The 17720-nt window shown below is 46.4% G+C and overlaps 1 protein-coding gene across 1 annotated transcript in view; it reads right to left on the bottom strand.

The window, feature by feature from the left end:
• The window catches only part of zfpm2a (zinc finger protein, FOG family member 2a), a 125174-nt gene that overhangs the window by 56569 nt on the left and 50885 nt on the right, over positions 1-17720 (bottom strand). Inside the window, exon 4 of the mRNA XM_056602994.1 lies at positions 11668-11792. Coding sequence (XP_056458969.1) covers positions 11668-11792 — 125 coding nt within the window. The remainder of the gene's footprint in view (positions 1-11667; positions 11793-17720) is intronic.

Genomic DNA, 17720 nt, shown 5'->3' on the forward strand with positions numbered 1-17720 from the left:
TTTTCATTTTTTAAAAATCGATTAAATTGTGAGAGCGTCACCGCTGTTCCGGGAATCTTTAAAGGGACACCCATCACTGTGCGCATGTCCCTTTATTCAGCACCCGCTATCATGCGTGGGAGGGGTACGGAGAATAAATATTTCTCATTTAAATGACCTTTTATCCTGCTGACTGGGCTGCGAGCATCAAAGTTCATGTGCTGTATTAGCCATTACTTATTCCAGACCATCTAAATGGTCACTGTCTGCAGTCCCTATTTAGATGAGCTACATTCGCTATTACATTATTATTGCGGTTGTACTAGCTTGCTTAAGGCACGCCCCAAATCCTAATAAATTAATACTACTAATGTAGATTTTTGTTTTAACACAAACAATATGTTATAGAATATTGATTCTAAAACTGACGGCTATTTGGTTTTACGGGGAAAGCAGGGATGAGCATGGATGCTAGCATGGACGGAAACTAGCATGGAAGGTAGCATGGAGGCTAGCATTCCTCCTCAGAGCTGTGGGCATTTTGAGGGCGCTCCAGCACTGAAGTCATGGGGTTGAGTATAAGGGCGGCCTGCCCTAAAGGAACACACCCTGCTTCCTTTTCCTGCGCCCCATCCTCCCTCTCCTCTCCCTTTATACCGTGGCTCCACGCTAGTCTCCCTGTTCAATCACTACAACCTATGTATATCATCACACCTCGTGTCAATAATAAAGCACCTTTGAGTTGGCTTAGCCCCCCTCGGCGACGCATTACAACCCGTCTACTGGGGTCTTTGTTGTGGGGCAGGCTTAGCATTGGGTTTCAACGTCATCTACCGCAGACTCACGCCTTCATTACTATGCATGCGCTCTGTCTGCTCGGGCTTCTTTTTCATGTCTTTTTTTCTGAAGTTGTAAACAAGACGAGGCTGATTTTGTAATGTATGCCTCGGTCCTTCGTATTATCCCGGCGGTGCCGCATGCAAGCATGCATATATGCATGCATGTTCTCCCTGTGTTCGACATTCGGCCAGGTGGGGTTGGGTTAGGGCGGCGGGGTAGGGGCAAGAACACCACTCCCCCCCCCCCCACGCCTCCCTCCATGCCTCCTCAGTTGTCAGCGTTGGAATGATTTGAAATTTTTTCCCATTTGAATTCAATTGCACAGGACTTGTTTGATCTTTTTGCATGTAAGTTGGGGCTGACTCCTGGAGCATCGGAAGGCACTGTGCCAGAGCATAATAGGACATCCTGCAGCCAGTAATGTTCACCTGTATGGATATTACCATCACACCCCGTAGGGGACCAGGTGGCCAGGACGCTGTATATTCTCTGTGTACCTCGACTTTCTCTCTCTCTCCCTCTCTCTCTATCTCTCTCTCTCTCTCTCTCTCCCTCTCTCCCTCCTTCTCTCGCCCCTCTCTCCATTTCTCTCTCTCTCTTGCGAATAAATATTTGGAGAATGTTTTTTATTATTATTTTTTGGACTTTGGAAACGGTCGGTTCAGGAGTCACCGAGAAAGCGATCCTCCCCACCTTCTCATGAGCACGCCGTGAGGGCCGGGATCACACAGGGCCGGCACATAAAGACAATCAAATCGCAGGCCTCCTGGTTGAATGAAGCGCCTGACTCCAGATAAACCTCCGAGGCTCTCTGCTGATATTGGATTTTAATATTCTTTTTAACTCCTGTTTCTGCTTTCTGTTCAAAAAAGCAAAAAAAAATTGTCACCTTCACATAGCATCATAACATGGACCACATGTGTGCTTTTCAGGTTCGCCGAACCTTGTGATTTAAAAAACGTGGTTCTAGTTTTATCCATAATATTCAGGATAATAGCTATGACTATGCATCTGAAAGCTAAATTCAGATTGCAAAGAAGTTGACGGTGAATGTAGCCTACACTGGATAGAAAACACACAATTATTGAAGTATACACATCAATATAGTATAATGAACAATTAAAACAAAACCTGGAGAGAATTTGTTTGCCAGTTGATCAACAATACACACTGCAACCTTCAGCGGTTTGATCCCTGCCTGCACTTCAGAGAAATGGGGTCTTACTAAATCCACCTTAAAGACCAGCAATATTTGCACAGAGTTAAGTAAATAAGATAAAGATGGTGAACTTGCCCCTTGCTAAATACATTAGACGTGAACTCTCTTATCAGAGTCCCAGCATGCAGACTGTTAAAAGATGGTTTTCCTGAACTGGAAATGGTCTTTGTTACCCAATTAGTTTGCGGACGACCCCGTGGTGTAATATTCCAGTTTTTTTGACAGCCTCATACACATCCATCCTAATGCGGTGGTGATTGACCGTGTTGGACCTAGTGCCCACCGATTAGCGCATTATCCTCCAAGCTAACTTGACCATAATCAAAGGTAATGTGAATTATCTCACCGTTTTATTTTGATTCAGTGGAAACTTGCATTCAGCCATTAAGGTTCCAGCACAAGAGGGCTGCATGTTCCATGTAGCATGTATGTCCTTCTCACTGTGTGGCTCACAGTATTCATTCTCATAGATAATTCATATGTGACAGTGGAGGACTGTATATGTATTCCCATTAACAATAAGAGACGAAAATAGCTTTTAACAAGATTTCAAATATGAAAATAACTCACAATAGACAATGAAGCTAAGAAAGTGAATTCTAAATTCTCACATGGTCTCCGTGTAAACGATATAACTACTAGCGTTTCACTCTGCGAGCTTGCAAAGGGAAAGCCACGTTTGGGAAACTTCTCATGTCACCCTGAGAGGAAGTTGCTGCAAACATATCGAGAGTGAAGCCATGACAGTGACAGATGGCAAAGCAGCTGGCTCGGCTCATTCCTGCTCCACTTTCCTTCTCCTTCTTCATCCTCCTCCCCCCTTCCCGGCTCCGCAGCGATAGATGTCTGTTGTGTATCGAAGTGTTGGATAATGGTTCATTTGGGAAGACGCATCGCAGACTGCAAAACATACTGGCAATAGGTGCCGAGCAGAGGGGGTTTGAGCAAGAGTGCTGCCGCTGCTCATCAAAATAACGCGGGGCAGAGAGTAAATCCTGCGCTGCTTGTTTGCGTAGGGCTTTGAAGCGAGGTAAATCAACAACTAAAAAGCATCACAGGATCCAGCACCGCTCCACACACGCAAGCTGACATCCAGGGGAAAAAGAAACGGTGGTTTAGTGATAGCGCGTGACCCCCGCTGAAGCCAACGGTGTCACATTAAAGTGACGGGAACATTTGGTCGTAAATCTTCATCGTTTGTATCAATCTGTGTTTGTTTACTTTGGGTGAGACCGCGGGGCGTACCGATGGCACATTTCTTAAGTGTGACAGTCTGCTACTGAGACGGCATCACTCAGACACATGTAATTTGGGCCTTGATGGGCATCTAGCAGACTGACAAACAGCCATGGGGATGCGAGGGGGGAGGACACACACACACACACACGCACACACACACGCACGCACACACACGCACGCACGCACACACACGCACGCACACACACGCATGCTTACCCAGGCAGTGTATGAAGAATTGCTCCCTCCATCTACTGCTAGGCCCCCCAGGTTCCTCTGTCTCTCTGGGGGTGTGAGATGTCTCTGGTTCTGCTCTGCCGCTGCTGCAGAACGAGTGGCCATGTCACACTGCAGCTATCTGTCTCACTGCCAACGCTCGGCTAACGCTACACCTGTGTAGCTGTCGGTGTTCTGAAGGAGACTTTGCATTCATAAGCACATTGTGATCGTGTTTTATTAGGAAGTTAATGCTAACGTATCTGCTTCCAAAACGGTGGAAAGGGTGCTGGAAATATCCGAAGGAAATTCCACACACAACGTGTAATCCTCTATACCTGTGGTATAGATGCAATGTGTATTATCGCGTGTTGAACTAGAACTGAGCTGAAAAATATACTACCACCATCATTCAAAGCCCAAAAAGATTGTGATTTCCGTGCGTGCTTTGCTGTACCATATCCAGGGTGCATTAAACGCGTAAACGATGAAATCATCAAGAGGAGCGGCACACAAGCGGGCGGGAGTGCCTCCCTTCTCTTCTCTTATCTGGGCACCTGCCATCATATCAGTTTGGGTAGTTGGCTGGTGATGTAAGGAAAGCAGTACGTCAGGCTCACTCGTAGATCAAGTCAACCATGCATTATCTCCCCAACAGTGGCGCTCCACTGAGGCCTGGGTAGCACTGTGTAGCTCACTGACTCACTGACTCGCTGGCGGACCGTGTGCCTGCTCGCTTACACCTCAGGCGGGGGGGGGGGGGGGGGGGGGGGGGGGAGGAAGGGAGGGGGGAGCATTGAGTTCACGTCGCGACCCAGGGGAACCTTAAGAGCGGACTTAGAAAGGAAAATATAAATCATAATAATAATAACATCCTGAAAACAAGCGCAAACAAAAGAGACACAATGTGAAGTCATTATGACGCACCTGCAGGCAGTGTTGTGGCGACTATCTGTGCTACTCAGCCTACAATGAAATGAGGGAAAATGTGTTTTCTCCCTACTCTAGCATGATATGAACTTGTTCAAAGGGCGAATCAGTCAATAACCTCATCTATAAATGACATTTCGCAAAGCAAAATAAGCCAAAGAATTACCATTTTGCCCATCTGAGGAGACCCCAGTCTCAGATATTGATTTAAGCCCAAGAAATAATTGATGCATGCAATCACAAATTGGTTCCCCGCCTAAAATTGGGTCCCATTATTTCATTAGATGCAGCCACTCTCTCTATGCCAAAATTATCTGTGTGTCCAACACAGAAATTCAAATCCTGTTAGTGCTGATAATGGCTGGTGTTTTTGAGCCGAATCCAAAAAATGGTGCGACTTTCAGATATAAACCACAGGCCACCTTTAAATGCAAATGCCCCCCAAAATTATAACATTTTGGATACATTTAGTTACTTAGTTAAGTTTACTGGGTGATTTTTGTTTGTCACAATGGTTTTTCTGTGTCTATGTTGGTTAATCATAAACGTGTGTTTTACTTGCCAGCTATAGCACAGAGAGGACCTATCCTGGGGGGCCTGCTTGCATATGTAATTGGATGTTACTGTAAATAATTGCCTGGGCTCCTGCCACTGTGGCGATCGGGATGATTTGTGTGCATGATTGTGTGTATGTTTGTTGCCTAATGTCAGATTGTGTGTGTGGAATAGACATTGTTTTCTCTTGTGCGTTTGTGCATTATGAATGTGCGTGTGTGTGCGTGTGTGTGTATATATGTGTGTGCGTGTGTGTGTGTGTGTGTGTGTGTGCCTGTGTGCGTGGGTGTTTGTGACTGCCCGCGCCCGCGTGTGCGTGCGTGCGCAAGCGCATCTTCCCCATACATACTCCACACTCAAGTCCCACAGATTCTCCTTTCCTAGCCATGTTGAATCCTCTTTCCCTTATCAGGCCAGCCCAGGCCTGCATCAGGCTCTCCTTGCTATGACAGAGGCTACAACAATAGGCCTGCGATACCGCTGCTTAGCGCTGCGTTTCGGAGGGGAAACCTGCCACGGGCGCAGATTAACTACAACACACACACACACACACACACACACACACACACACACACACACACACACACACACACACACACACACACACACACACACACACACACACACACACACACACACACACACACACACACACACACACACACACACACACAGACGCACACGCACACATACACAGAAACACACACACAAAATAGATTGCAGCCTCCAAAACAAAACATTTTTCAGAATGCCTCCTCTTGATTAATGAAGCAATGACAAGAAGAGAAATATAATTTCAGAAACAGAAAAATCCGCCGCCACTTGTTTAAGTTTAGGGGTAGCCAACAATAAACATATTGGTGGGAAAGGGTGGGCAAAAATACCCCAGAGATAAATGGCTTGAGTGATGGCTTGAATAATTTCTGGAGCATTTCTTTTGGTGCACAGACCCATAATCCCAACCTTGCACTAAATTACACAATAATCACACTCCATCGCCTGACAGCCCTTGCCTCTGTCTCTGTCCCAGGTGAAAATTAGGACAGTATCTTGACACTTTCTTCCTCCTGTAGCCTACGAGCCGGGGCACTATGTCCACCACAACAAACAGCACACATTTCGCTCTCTATGTCTCTCTCCCTCTCCCTCTCTCTCTCTCTCTCTCTCTCTCTCTCTCTCTCTCTCTCTCTCTCTCTCTCTTTCTCTCACACACACACACACACACACACACACACACACACACACACACACACACACACACACACACACACACACACACACACACACACACACACACACACACACACACACACACACACACACACACACACACACAAACACACACACTCACACACACACTCACATGAAGTGGAAATACAGTGATGTCCAGTATTTTTTTGATTCATGTATATATTTCCATTTTATGTCACATAGTGTAAAACAATGTCGAACATAAAATATTACGAATGGCTCTTCATGTGACAAAAGGCTATGACAGAAATATAGGAGAAGCTGACACGCTGTTTATTGCCCTCCGCATTCCCATTCCAACCAACGGCAGCTGTTTCTGTGCTACAAGCTGCATGCATGCTGCGTATTTAACCTCGCCATTGATGAAATAATAACCTTGTCCGCCTGGTGTCGAATTTTACTAGAGAGCTGTTGAATCCACTGTCATTTTGAGAGGCACATGGCATGTCTCAATACAGATCTTCACATCATGATGTAAAACGGTACGAGTTGGTCACTCCCCATCCTTCCCATGCCCCAAAAAAATAATTTGTCTAATTATTTGATCAATAATGTATTGATCCTGTTCAGAGACAAGGAAGGCCTTCAGCAGATATAATATTTAAACAATATCCTATATCATTCATATATATTAATGCATGGCAGGCTCACTTCTAGAACACCTTAGCTAAAACCTCGGTAATTGGCATCCGTAGAAAGCGTTGCACATGAGGCAGCATCCACCGGCACACATTACACAGCAGAGCCCCTTAAACCTGCCGCTCATTAATAGCCTGCTTCCCAATCAATTATTAACACCTACAAAAGGAGCCAAGCGCACAGGGGCTAGGCCTCTGACTCCAGGCAAGCTGTGAGGCCCCCATCCTCCTCATGGTTCTGTCCACCAAAGATAATTACCACCTTTAAGACACCTGCTACTCAATAGCTTCGACCCGGCCCGTTAATTTAGTCCCCCAATTGCAGACATTTATGTCTGAGTGTCACTATTAATTTGCGTTAATTTGGGGAGAGTGTGAGCATCAGGGGAGCAGGAGGAGGAGGGGGAGGAGGAGGAGCAGGAGCAGGAGGAGGAGGAGGGGAGGGAGGGGAGGTGGGAGCGCCAGCCTCACGGCGCGCTCGTCGCTCACCTGCGTCGCGTGGCCGGGCCAGTAATTGGACTCTAATGGTCTGATTGATCAGCGGGACCGAGTGAGGGATGGAGACGGAACTGTGGCAGCCCCATCAGTCAAACGGGGAGAAACACAGAAAGGACCGAGCGGAGGAACGGGGAACAAGAGTGAGAGAAGAAGAAGAAGAAGGAGAAGAAGAAGAAGAAGAAAAAGAAGAAGAAGAAGAGGAAGAGGAAGAAGAAGAAGAAGAAGAAGAAGAAGAAGAAAAAGAAGAAGAAGAAGAAGAAGAAGAAGAAGAAGAAGAAGAAGAAGAAGAAGAAGAAGAAGAAGAAGAAGAAGAAGGAAAGAGAGAGAGACTTTGAGAGCTGGGAACAGAGGAGCGGCTGGAGACAGCAGTGCACATTGATTTGCTGTTCTTTTTCTTATGTTTTATTTTTTTCTGTACTCTGATTCTCTCTTTGCTGTCTTTTTCCCACAGAGTGGAGGTGCCCTCCGTCTCCACCACCACCACCACCGCCAGCGCGTTATCCGTCTCTCACTCACTGTGAAGCACTCTGACCCAGGCCAATTACATTGTTTTCAGTTCACACGCTGCTCTCTCGGTCCTTCAGGGAGTAACTATCTGGTGAAATGGCCTCCAATAAAAGTGATAAAAGGGAATACACAGCCTAAGCGAGAAAGCATACGAGATTTGGGGGAAAAAATACATTTTCAAAACTATATTTGTACAAAAAAAAGAATGTGTTTGGTTTGTGCACAGAGGCCAATACTGAAGTTGACATCCAGTGTGCTATTTATAGACATACAACATGGGTCAAGTGTCAGTGATCTTGTGTGTCACTGGCATGGCCATGTTAGCACACTCACACACGCACACACAACACGGACACACATACACACACTGAACTACCCCGTGTGTAAGCACTAACGTGTCCGCAGAGGCAGTGACTGCAGGGCTGCTATCCCTCACACCGGGGCAGAGCCCCCCTGGGTCTCCAGACCTGCCACGGCTAACCCATCAGCTGTGAAATCTGCTTTCCTCTCTGATAAACGGTGGAGATGCGACCCTATCTCCGTCCTGCAGATGGCCAGATTTCCTGTCATGAGTCCTTCAACAACCCCCCTCCCCCCGCAACACAAACACACACACACACACACACACACAAACACACACACATTCCATCCTCCATAACCACAAAAATTCTCTCTTCCTCTTTTTTTTTCAGATTTCATTCGGTTTCTAGGCCCTGGCCTTGAACAGCTCAATGCTGATTCGTCCATCGCTCTTTGGACCCACCGGACCACCGGACCACCGGACCACCAGCAGCTGGCAAACCGCAGCACTGCTGGCGTGCTAAATGCAGCTGCAACAGACGCCACCAGTACCAAGATAGTCCCATCCTAACTTCCAATTGAACTGCCTCCCTTGCTCGCTCTCTTTCTCCCTCTCTCTCTCCCTCTCTCTCTCTTTCTCTCTGTCCCACACTCTCTCTCTTCCTCTCTCTGTCTCCCTCTCGCTTTCTCCCTATCTCTGTCTCCCTCTCTCTGTCTCCCTCTCCCTCTCGCTCTCTCCCTCTCTCTGTCTCTCTCTCTCTCTGTCTCCCTCTCGCTCTCTCTGTCTCCCTCTCTCTCTCTCCCCTCTCTCTGTCTGCCTCTCTGTCTCCCTCTCTCTCTCCCCTCTCTCTCTCTCCCCTCTCTCTGTCTCTCTCTCTCTCTCCCTCTCTCTGTCTCCCTCTCTCTCCATGTATTTCGGTCCTGCGTTCCCTCAGCGACCTGCATGAGGACGCGTCCCTGGGGAACGGCTGACACTGCGGTACACCAGACGTGGGGCGGGCGGCGTTCCATACGGCTGCGCTGCTGGTTACAGGGCCACCGCGCCTCCGACGGAGCAGGCGAGAGGAGGAGTTAACGTGTGCTCACATTCATTAGCTCCGGTGGTACGTGCGGGTTAAAAGGCAGTTTTCATGGAGACACTAGGTCTTTGGATCTGTCAGGAACAGGCAGAGCGACGGAGACCTCTGAGTGACACGCCTGCCAAAGACCTTGGGTCCTTTTAAGAAAAAAATCAGAAAGTTTTCAAACGACACGACTCGATAAAAGAGAGTGAGAGAAAAAAATAGATATATGTACTTTTTTTTATATTTCAGCGAGGACATATCAATATCTCACTGGCAGGTCAGCGTTAGAGGGGTGTCACTGCTCGCCATATACCTGGGTGCCTTGGGGTAATTCATTCACCTCTATGGTCTCCAAGAATCTACAAGAGTAGAGGCAGATTTAATAGTCTGTGGAGGTTATACTTCATAAGAATGACTGAGTGCCTCCTAGGTGAGGAGAGACCATGAAGCAATAAGCCTTTATTTCTACCTGAAACACTTTATAGTGCCTGGTGACCCTGTGCTACACTACCTCCTGCCCTGACATGCATCAACACCGGCCCCTTTTTCTTTTCTCTTTTCACTCTCGCTTTCATTCTGATTGCCCGCTCCGTCTCTTTCCATCTCTTTCTTTCTTTTTCACTCCCTCTCTGTCTTTCATGGCGTGTCCCCACTTTCCCCCTTGTTATTTTAACCCAACATGTCTCTCTCTCTCTCTCTCTCTCTCTTTCTCTCTCTCTCTCTCTCTCTCTCTCTCTCTCTCTCTCTCTCTCTCTCTCTCTCTCTCTCTCTCTCTCTCTCTCTCTCTCTCTCTCTCTCTCTCTCTCTCTCTCTCTCTCTCTCTCTACCCCCCCCCCTCCCCCAGGTGAGGCATCAGAGTTGTTGGGGTCTGTCCTTAAGTGGCAGCCTTTGAAGACATGCACCACTTCTCACCCCTCCTACAAGGGTAACAGCGGGGATAAATCAACTGTTGTATGAAAGTTGCTGTGACACTGAAACTGTTTGGTCAACATGGCGGCAGAGCCCTGACACAGGGGTGACGTAAACAACGCTGATTTGGTCAATTCCCCTGTGATGTGGCGCAGTGCAAGAGTTGATCGAGATACTCAAATTCAGTCAGGTAAAAAATAAATCATGTGCGGAAGGGTTGACTTGAGGATTCGCAGCAGAAGCCAAGGGGAAGTCAACAGCCAGCAAGGATTAGGCAACAGGAAATGGTCCTTTTGCCTCGTTTTTGGGTATTACCTTTGCCCTTCCGCAGATGAACAGAAGTTAAAACTAGTGTCTGCATAAAGATAAATATTGAGAAATAAATTAGATTTGTTGTTGTTGTTTACTTGCAATCTAGTAAATTGATTGTTTGGATGGTCAATTTAGTGACTGAAACAGGTTGGTGTGGATGCTTTTCAGGCAAATTCAGGCAATATATAACCTTTTTTGCAGACAACGTGAGATGTCGCTCTGTCAAATCACTTTTCCAACCAAGGGTAACTGGCTTTGCCCAGGGAGAAGACTTCAAACCCACAAGAGGAGCTTAGAAAATGGCTGAAAGTGTTCAGAGAATGATTGAATAAAGTTTAAGTGTAAAAAATAAATCGGGGGGGGGGGGGGGGGGAGGAACAGTGGGAGGGCCTCTGAGTCTGAAATCCTCTTTTCCTTATGTTTCTTAACAGGATGAATGGGAGATTGGTTACAATTGTTAATAAGAATTTCCTAATTAATCCACATGCAAAATGAAATATCAAACCCGTGGAGGGACGTCCGCTCCAGCAGAGCACCGGGTCAACACGGCTTCAGCTGTTCATGGGAGCTGGAGTGGGATCACTTCTACAACTGCAGCCAGTGGACTAATGCAAAGCTGCGTGATGGAAGGTAGAGTATAAAAAAAATACGGGACACTGGTTTTGTTCAATTAAAACTGGGATTAAAAACTTGAAATCCACCAGTTAATGTGATTTGTCGTAAATCAAACTGCAGATGAAATGGTTGAAATGGACGGACTTCAAACGCTTTGATGAGGGAGAGATCCCACGGGAGCAAACTGGATGGGTTGAACAGCCAGGATGACCCTGATTCCAGTACGCTGCCTTTCTAGTCATGTGTACAACATGTCAGCCACTCAGGGACTTACACTGTGACATGGAGGACCAGCAACCCTCACCAGCAATATCAGGCAATGGGTTTAGCTATTTACTTGTACATTTGTGTCAAATGCATACTTGGAAACACTACTACCAGTTATAATGTTATCTTCATAATCATCCTATGCTTAAAATAAGGCAAATAAGGACTGTAGTGTGCTGTGGAAGTGGTATGCCCAATTACTAATGCTAATATGCACATTTACATTATAATTCCTCTGATTCTAAATACTAATGTGTATATTTCAAAACCATACCATATTATACACGTACATGTATGTCCCACTAAACCCAAACGGCGGACCCTGACGTACCATGCCGCCGCCCTCCAGGTTCATCTCGATCTTGCCCTCGAACGGCCCCCACGTGGTGCCCACTGGGAGCTGCTGCCGGGTGTGTACCCGGCGCTCTCCGTCCTTCGGGTAGGAGTCCAGTTCACCTGCAAAACAATTGGACACAACGGTCAAACCCCGATTCCCCGCTCCGACCCGTGTTCTGCAGCAGCCGGGACCCCCATCAGTCACGGGACGAACCCTGTCCCGTTGCGGCCCATGTTCCCCTTTCCGGCGGGAACGAAGGTACGATGTCACAACCCCCAAAATCGTCCTTCGATGTCTCTTGACGCTGCGATTCCCAGACCCACGGGGAGCCGCCGGTTTTCCTGACTACGATAAGCAAATCAAGCGAGCGGCCATCTGATGGTGGGATCTCTCCTGACACGTCGCACGCTAACCTTACTTGAAAGGTGTCTTCTGGCCAGATAGCATCTCGGAGACACCGCAGGCCTGCCGGGGCCGGCTGGCAGCGTCAGGCCTGTTTCTGATGTTCCAGGAAGCCGCAAGCTCTTGTTAATGCTTTGCAGAGGCCCAGTTAATTAACGCCGGGGACCGGATAGCACTGTTAGCACTGCTGCCGCTCACCTCCCTGACACCGCTGGCTATCTTATCTGCTAGATTCAGTGTACTTCTTGGTAACGGTGATTAATCAAATCGTTTTGACAAACCCCATGGCAGGCTGTGACATGGTTTACTCAGGCCACGATTTGTGTGTTGAGTGTATGCATGCATAAGATGTGCAAAATGGGTGTTGTTGATTTGGTTCTAAATACCGTATGTTTACATGCCTGCATGGATGCATGAATGTGCATGAGTGTGAGAATGGATGCTTCAGTGTTTGTCAAAAGTGTAAGCTATGCAGATGTCAACTGTACGTTAAACTTTAGTGTCAACAAAACTATTAGATATTACTTTAAATGTACATGTAAACAAAAGTCACTTATTTTGACTCTTTTGTGCTAAGATACATTCTCACCCACATCTTGGATAATTTCCTATTCAATCCTGTACAAGAATATATCAGCCTTGTATCTGAGGCGTGCTATTATACCATATCTGTCCAGTGGGCCCATGCCTTTGTGCTCCTCTGCATGCATAAACATCAATGTAATTATCAAACTAGTGGTTTCGTTATTCTAGATACAGTACAGACAGGCAGACACACGGATGACTCATCCTCATTAATTGTAATCACCGTTAAAACAAAGGAAGCAAAAAGGCCACAAGATACTGGCTTTCAACCAGGCCTCAGAAGAACCAACTTTTCTTCCGACCACAAAAGAAAGTACGCCTTTACCCTACATCCAGCGAGTTATTATCAAACAGTGACAAGCCCATTCCATTAAACACGATAAAGACCGGGTGAATTATGGATAACCCTTCCTCCTCCCCCCCCCCCCCAAAAAAAAAGAAGATATTTATAACTTCATTATCACGGCGTGCTATCTCCTCTATGTTCTGCTTTCCATTCTCCTCGGCCGGTCGTGCTAGCTGTGTCCCTCCCAGGCCCTGCAGTGTGCACTGGAAGGTGGCTAAGCTCATTAGAGGGAAATAATTAAACATTGGAGCACAGCTGGTTGTCATCAGAGACCGCCTCGGCGAGAGCAGGGGCCACCGCTTGATGCATTCTGTTTGTCCTCAGATAAGACCAGCGGCCTTTAACCGCTCCGATGCTACTTCCTGTTTAGCCATGCCTGACATACCACTGATGTCATCCCCAGCCCCTGATTCATATTCATATTAGTATCCTTCGATGTCTTATGATGCTCTTGGTGGTTATGGCGGTTGTGAGCTAGCGTTCCCTGGTAGTAGGTTTTAGGTGGTCGGGGAAGTTTCAGTGTGTGTGTGATGGGTGGTCCGTCCATGTGTGCAAGTGACAGTTGTGTCTGCACCGTATATTGCCGGAGGACCTTGGCTCCTAGATGGTATGTCACATCTGTTGCAGATACCAGCCGAAGATCTGCCCGATAAACACTGTGCCCTATCCGATTACTCAGTGTCTCTACTGTGCCGACTTCATTTCCACAACAATCTCCCAAAATAAAACATAGCCGTACCAGAAAATCCACTCCCGGAAAACACAATACAAGAGAAGACAAAGAAGGATTCCTACAATGGGTTGCATGTTCTCTCCGCGGTGCCCCTTCATCTCCTAACACTCAAATGCCACGGACTTGGAAGGGGGGAGTCGATGATGAGGCTGAAGGGTTCTTCCCCATTCCCTCCCAGCAATACCCCGGCCCCCCACCCCCCAGCCACCCTTTCGATAAGATCATCATCTGTCGCTAGGCTCTAGGGCCTGTTCCTCCTGCACGCCACAGATACTTGGCAGACCCATGAATGTCCCCTTTGTGAGAGGAGATCTTCCTTAGATTGCACCCGAGATGCTCCATGCTGGCATCTGTTCTTTTTTTTCCTGTCTCTCTTTCTTTCTATCTATCTTTTATTTTCACTTTGGGTGCAAAGGAATAGTGAACTCATCTTTCCTTTCACTGGCATACGACCGAATGTTAATGAGGGGCTAGGTGGCAGAGTGCCATCTGAGCGTGGTTTAAAGGAAAGACAGGGGCCTGGACAGGTGGCAGCGATGCCCAGAAGGTTGCCCCACCATCTTGCTACTTCTCATTATGATAACCTCCACCCCCAGATACACACATGTCAATTAAACCTAAAATGATAAAATATTTCATGGTTGTAGTCCTCTTCATCATCACAACCCGACGTAAAAAACAAACACTATATCGTTTGAAAACCCTACATTAGTCTAAAAAGTATGAAATGTAATGTTTTTTCATCTTCAGGCAAACCCATAATCCAAACTGAATATTTCTCATTCCTGGTGGTGATGGATTTCATCGCAAATTCAAATGTCAGGCGGTTTCCTCGATAAAATATACGTCCAGAGCATGTGAAGTTTGCTAATGGTCTGCAATGAAAAATGACATCATCAATTTCCCCTTTTGCAGATGAACACCTGAAAAATCGATCTATCTGCTAAGGTTTGCCTCCATATTAAATCAGATTTTATAATTAATTCAAAGGACAATGAAGAAAGATTCTCGTAACCCAAATTTAACCCACGGAACCTCATTCTCGCTATAGTGCTTTTTTCATTCCCAGGGACTGAAATAACACTGCTGGCTTGGGTTTCTGATGAATGGAAAAATAATAGTAGAGAAGGTGAAGCTGGTGTCTTGATATAGACAGTAAAGCTGAAGGGGGGAGAAAAAAAAGTTAATCTATGTTCAAGTTCAACCACCTCTGCCTGGCAATACAGAGATGCCCTCTTGGATCCAAGTCTTCTGGGCTGATAGGCTGTGTTATATCGCTGCCAAATGGGCTATAAATTAATATACCATAGGAAGCATATGGAGTGAAATGGAATGCAGTGTGTATCGGTTCAACAAAAGGTTCTCCATCTTTAAAGGAGATATGTGATATGGAATTTTACAGCTGAAGGAGAAATGTCACAGAGCATTGATAAGAGTGCGATGAACTTTCTCCCCCCCCCACTCTCTCCCCCGAACGAGCCGCCATTATCAGGTTCTGGTGAGCAAAATGCATCATTTATAACCCAGGGCCCACGCTATTATCTCCGGGAGAGACACTTGTTTTAAAAGACTGAAGGACCTCCCTTCCACCTCTCTCCCCCCCCCCCCCCCACCTTCAGCCCGCTTCCTCCTCCACCCACACTGAGGGTGCTGCTTGCCCATGGGTGCTAGCTCTAGTCACCCTGCCCAACGTCGGAAGGGGGGAGTTTAAGAAAATGTCTGCTGCAGAGCAACTTTCCAGGCCAGCGCATGGGCTTGGCAGCAGGGTGGGGGGGGGTGGCAGGGAGGGTGGAGGACGGTCGGTGTTGGTGGAGGGGTGGGCGGCTGGGGAGTAACCGCCATACAGGTCAGCCTTGTTTTCAGCCGATGGGCTGCTTGGGGGCGGGGGGGGGGGGGGGGGGGGGGGGAGACAAGCCAAAAGGATTAGGGCATTTTAGCAGTGACATTTAACACCCTGAGAATGGGGAGCCCCTGGATGCTGGGTCACAGGGTTGAGATTCCTTTTTTATTAAAAGAGCCCTCCTCCTTTTTCCTAATTCAATCGAGCTGGGAAGCCATGCTTGCTAAAAGGGCCCAGCTATAAAGATATTGGTGGGACAATAGAATTGCAGTGTTTATGAGAGTCACAGAGGGGTTGGACGGATAACCTCCACTGAGCAGAAGCAAGCTAATTTATGACAACATTTGCTGCATACGTGGCGCTATTATACATAATCAACAGGGGTGTCATTGAAGAAGGGGAAAATATACTCGATGTCAAGCGCTTTGTCACACATACAATCACAGAGAAGTTGCCAGCGAACGCACTGACAACAATCAGAGACATCCATCTTTCTGAGAGTGCTGCAATTTTTATTGATAGCGTGCAACAATAAAAGGGAAAACTTCAAGAATGATTGTTCTCTGGCAGAGATACCTCCGATATCACCAACGACATCTAGAGGACAGAGCCTTCCTCCTCTTTGTATATCAATACTTTGGATGTTGTTTTTTGAGGAAACTCAACCGAAAAGAGAAAGAAATCATTTATAGGACAACTCTATCCGTCAGAATGAATGAGGAATTGATGATTTGTTCATTGGCAATGTACACACGTACAAGAGTGATGGCGATAGAGGTAGAAGGCTTTAGTTTGTCAAAGGGAGATGCTTGAATGTTTGTGCACATGCGTACTACATGTTATGGGTGGTATAAAATCAGTCACCTCAGGTGCTATTTATATTTGACAGTAATGTGTGTATGTAATGTGACATTTTTCAAATCTGTAAATTATGTATCAATGAAAATAATAATAAAATGTAATATATAAACATAAACAAGTTATACTGATACGCTGATACTCGTATATTTAAAAAAAAAAAAGAGTAAATTTAGAAAGGATTTTCAAAGTAGACCTGAAATACCTCCCAAGTCAATTACTTTAACTTCTCCTGGGTAACAGGGAATTCTGCCTCCTTTTTTTTCTCCTTCCCCGGGTGACCTAGTTGTCTTTTGTGAGCAGGTTTTAGCCTGAGCAGTATGACAGTCAACAGATAAGATGGATTAAGCTCTTTCTCATCCAGTTTTGATGTGAACAGCGTAAAAGCGGGTTAAATCATAGGGAGTTTCAGGAGTATTTTTTAAATGCCTGGAGATAGTGCGATAACGCAGCTAAACCTAAGTCTTGGGCTGGGAAGGTCAAGGCGGAGGTCCCTGGGAGCAGCTACCCGGTGATGAGGCATGGCTCTCCCGTCTGTCTGGGAGCGGGGCTCGCCGCAGTAGCCGAGCCCACCTCTCATCACATGGAGAAAAGATACAAGGGGCGGTGAAACAAAATCCAGTGAGCACTGCAGGCTGCATCAAAGAGCGACGCTCCCTGCCGTGTGTGTGTGTGTGTTTGTGTGTGTGTAGGTATTTATGCTTCTCACACTCACACATTCATGCCCATGCATGCACATGCACACACACACACACACACACACACATTGATTCAATATGCAGCTGGCTTACGGTATGAAATTCATGTGGTGCATACATAACAACAAGTGGAGACATATATGGAGCATGTCTTGTTTTCCTTGTGTGTTTGTTTGTGTACATGTACAGTACGTTTGTTTAGGATTTTGCTGAGCTCTTCCCCACGCGTAGCTGCTCCTGTAATTATGCTTTGATTATTAGTGTGCAACCAAAATAAAAACAGCAATTAACCTGTCGATGCCGTGGAAAATAGAAAATAATTATGACGCTGACGAATAAATCTCTTAATGATGCAACATTTTCAAATTATATTCGGAAATACGATTTACTTAACGAGAACCTGAGCACATGCACACTTAATATGGGCATAGGAACTGACAGCCATGCAGTCATGTGACACGGCTCAGCCAATCCTGCATCCATTTTAATCTTAAGTCCCACAGTGATAGAAGCGCTTGAGTGTTAGAAAAGGTGAAGAGGCAGCCGATTAAACTGAAAAAAACAAACATAATTCAAAATGTTACA

Source organism: Gadus chalcogrammus, chromosome 11, assembly GCF_026213295.1.
Source record: "Gadus chalcogrammus isolate NIFS_2021 chromosome 11, NIFS_Gcha_1.0, whole genome shotgun sequence".
NCBI lineage: Eukaryota > Metazoa > Chordata > Actinopteri > Gadiformes > Gadidae > Gadus > Gadus chalcogrammus.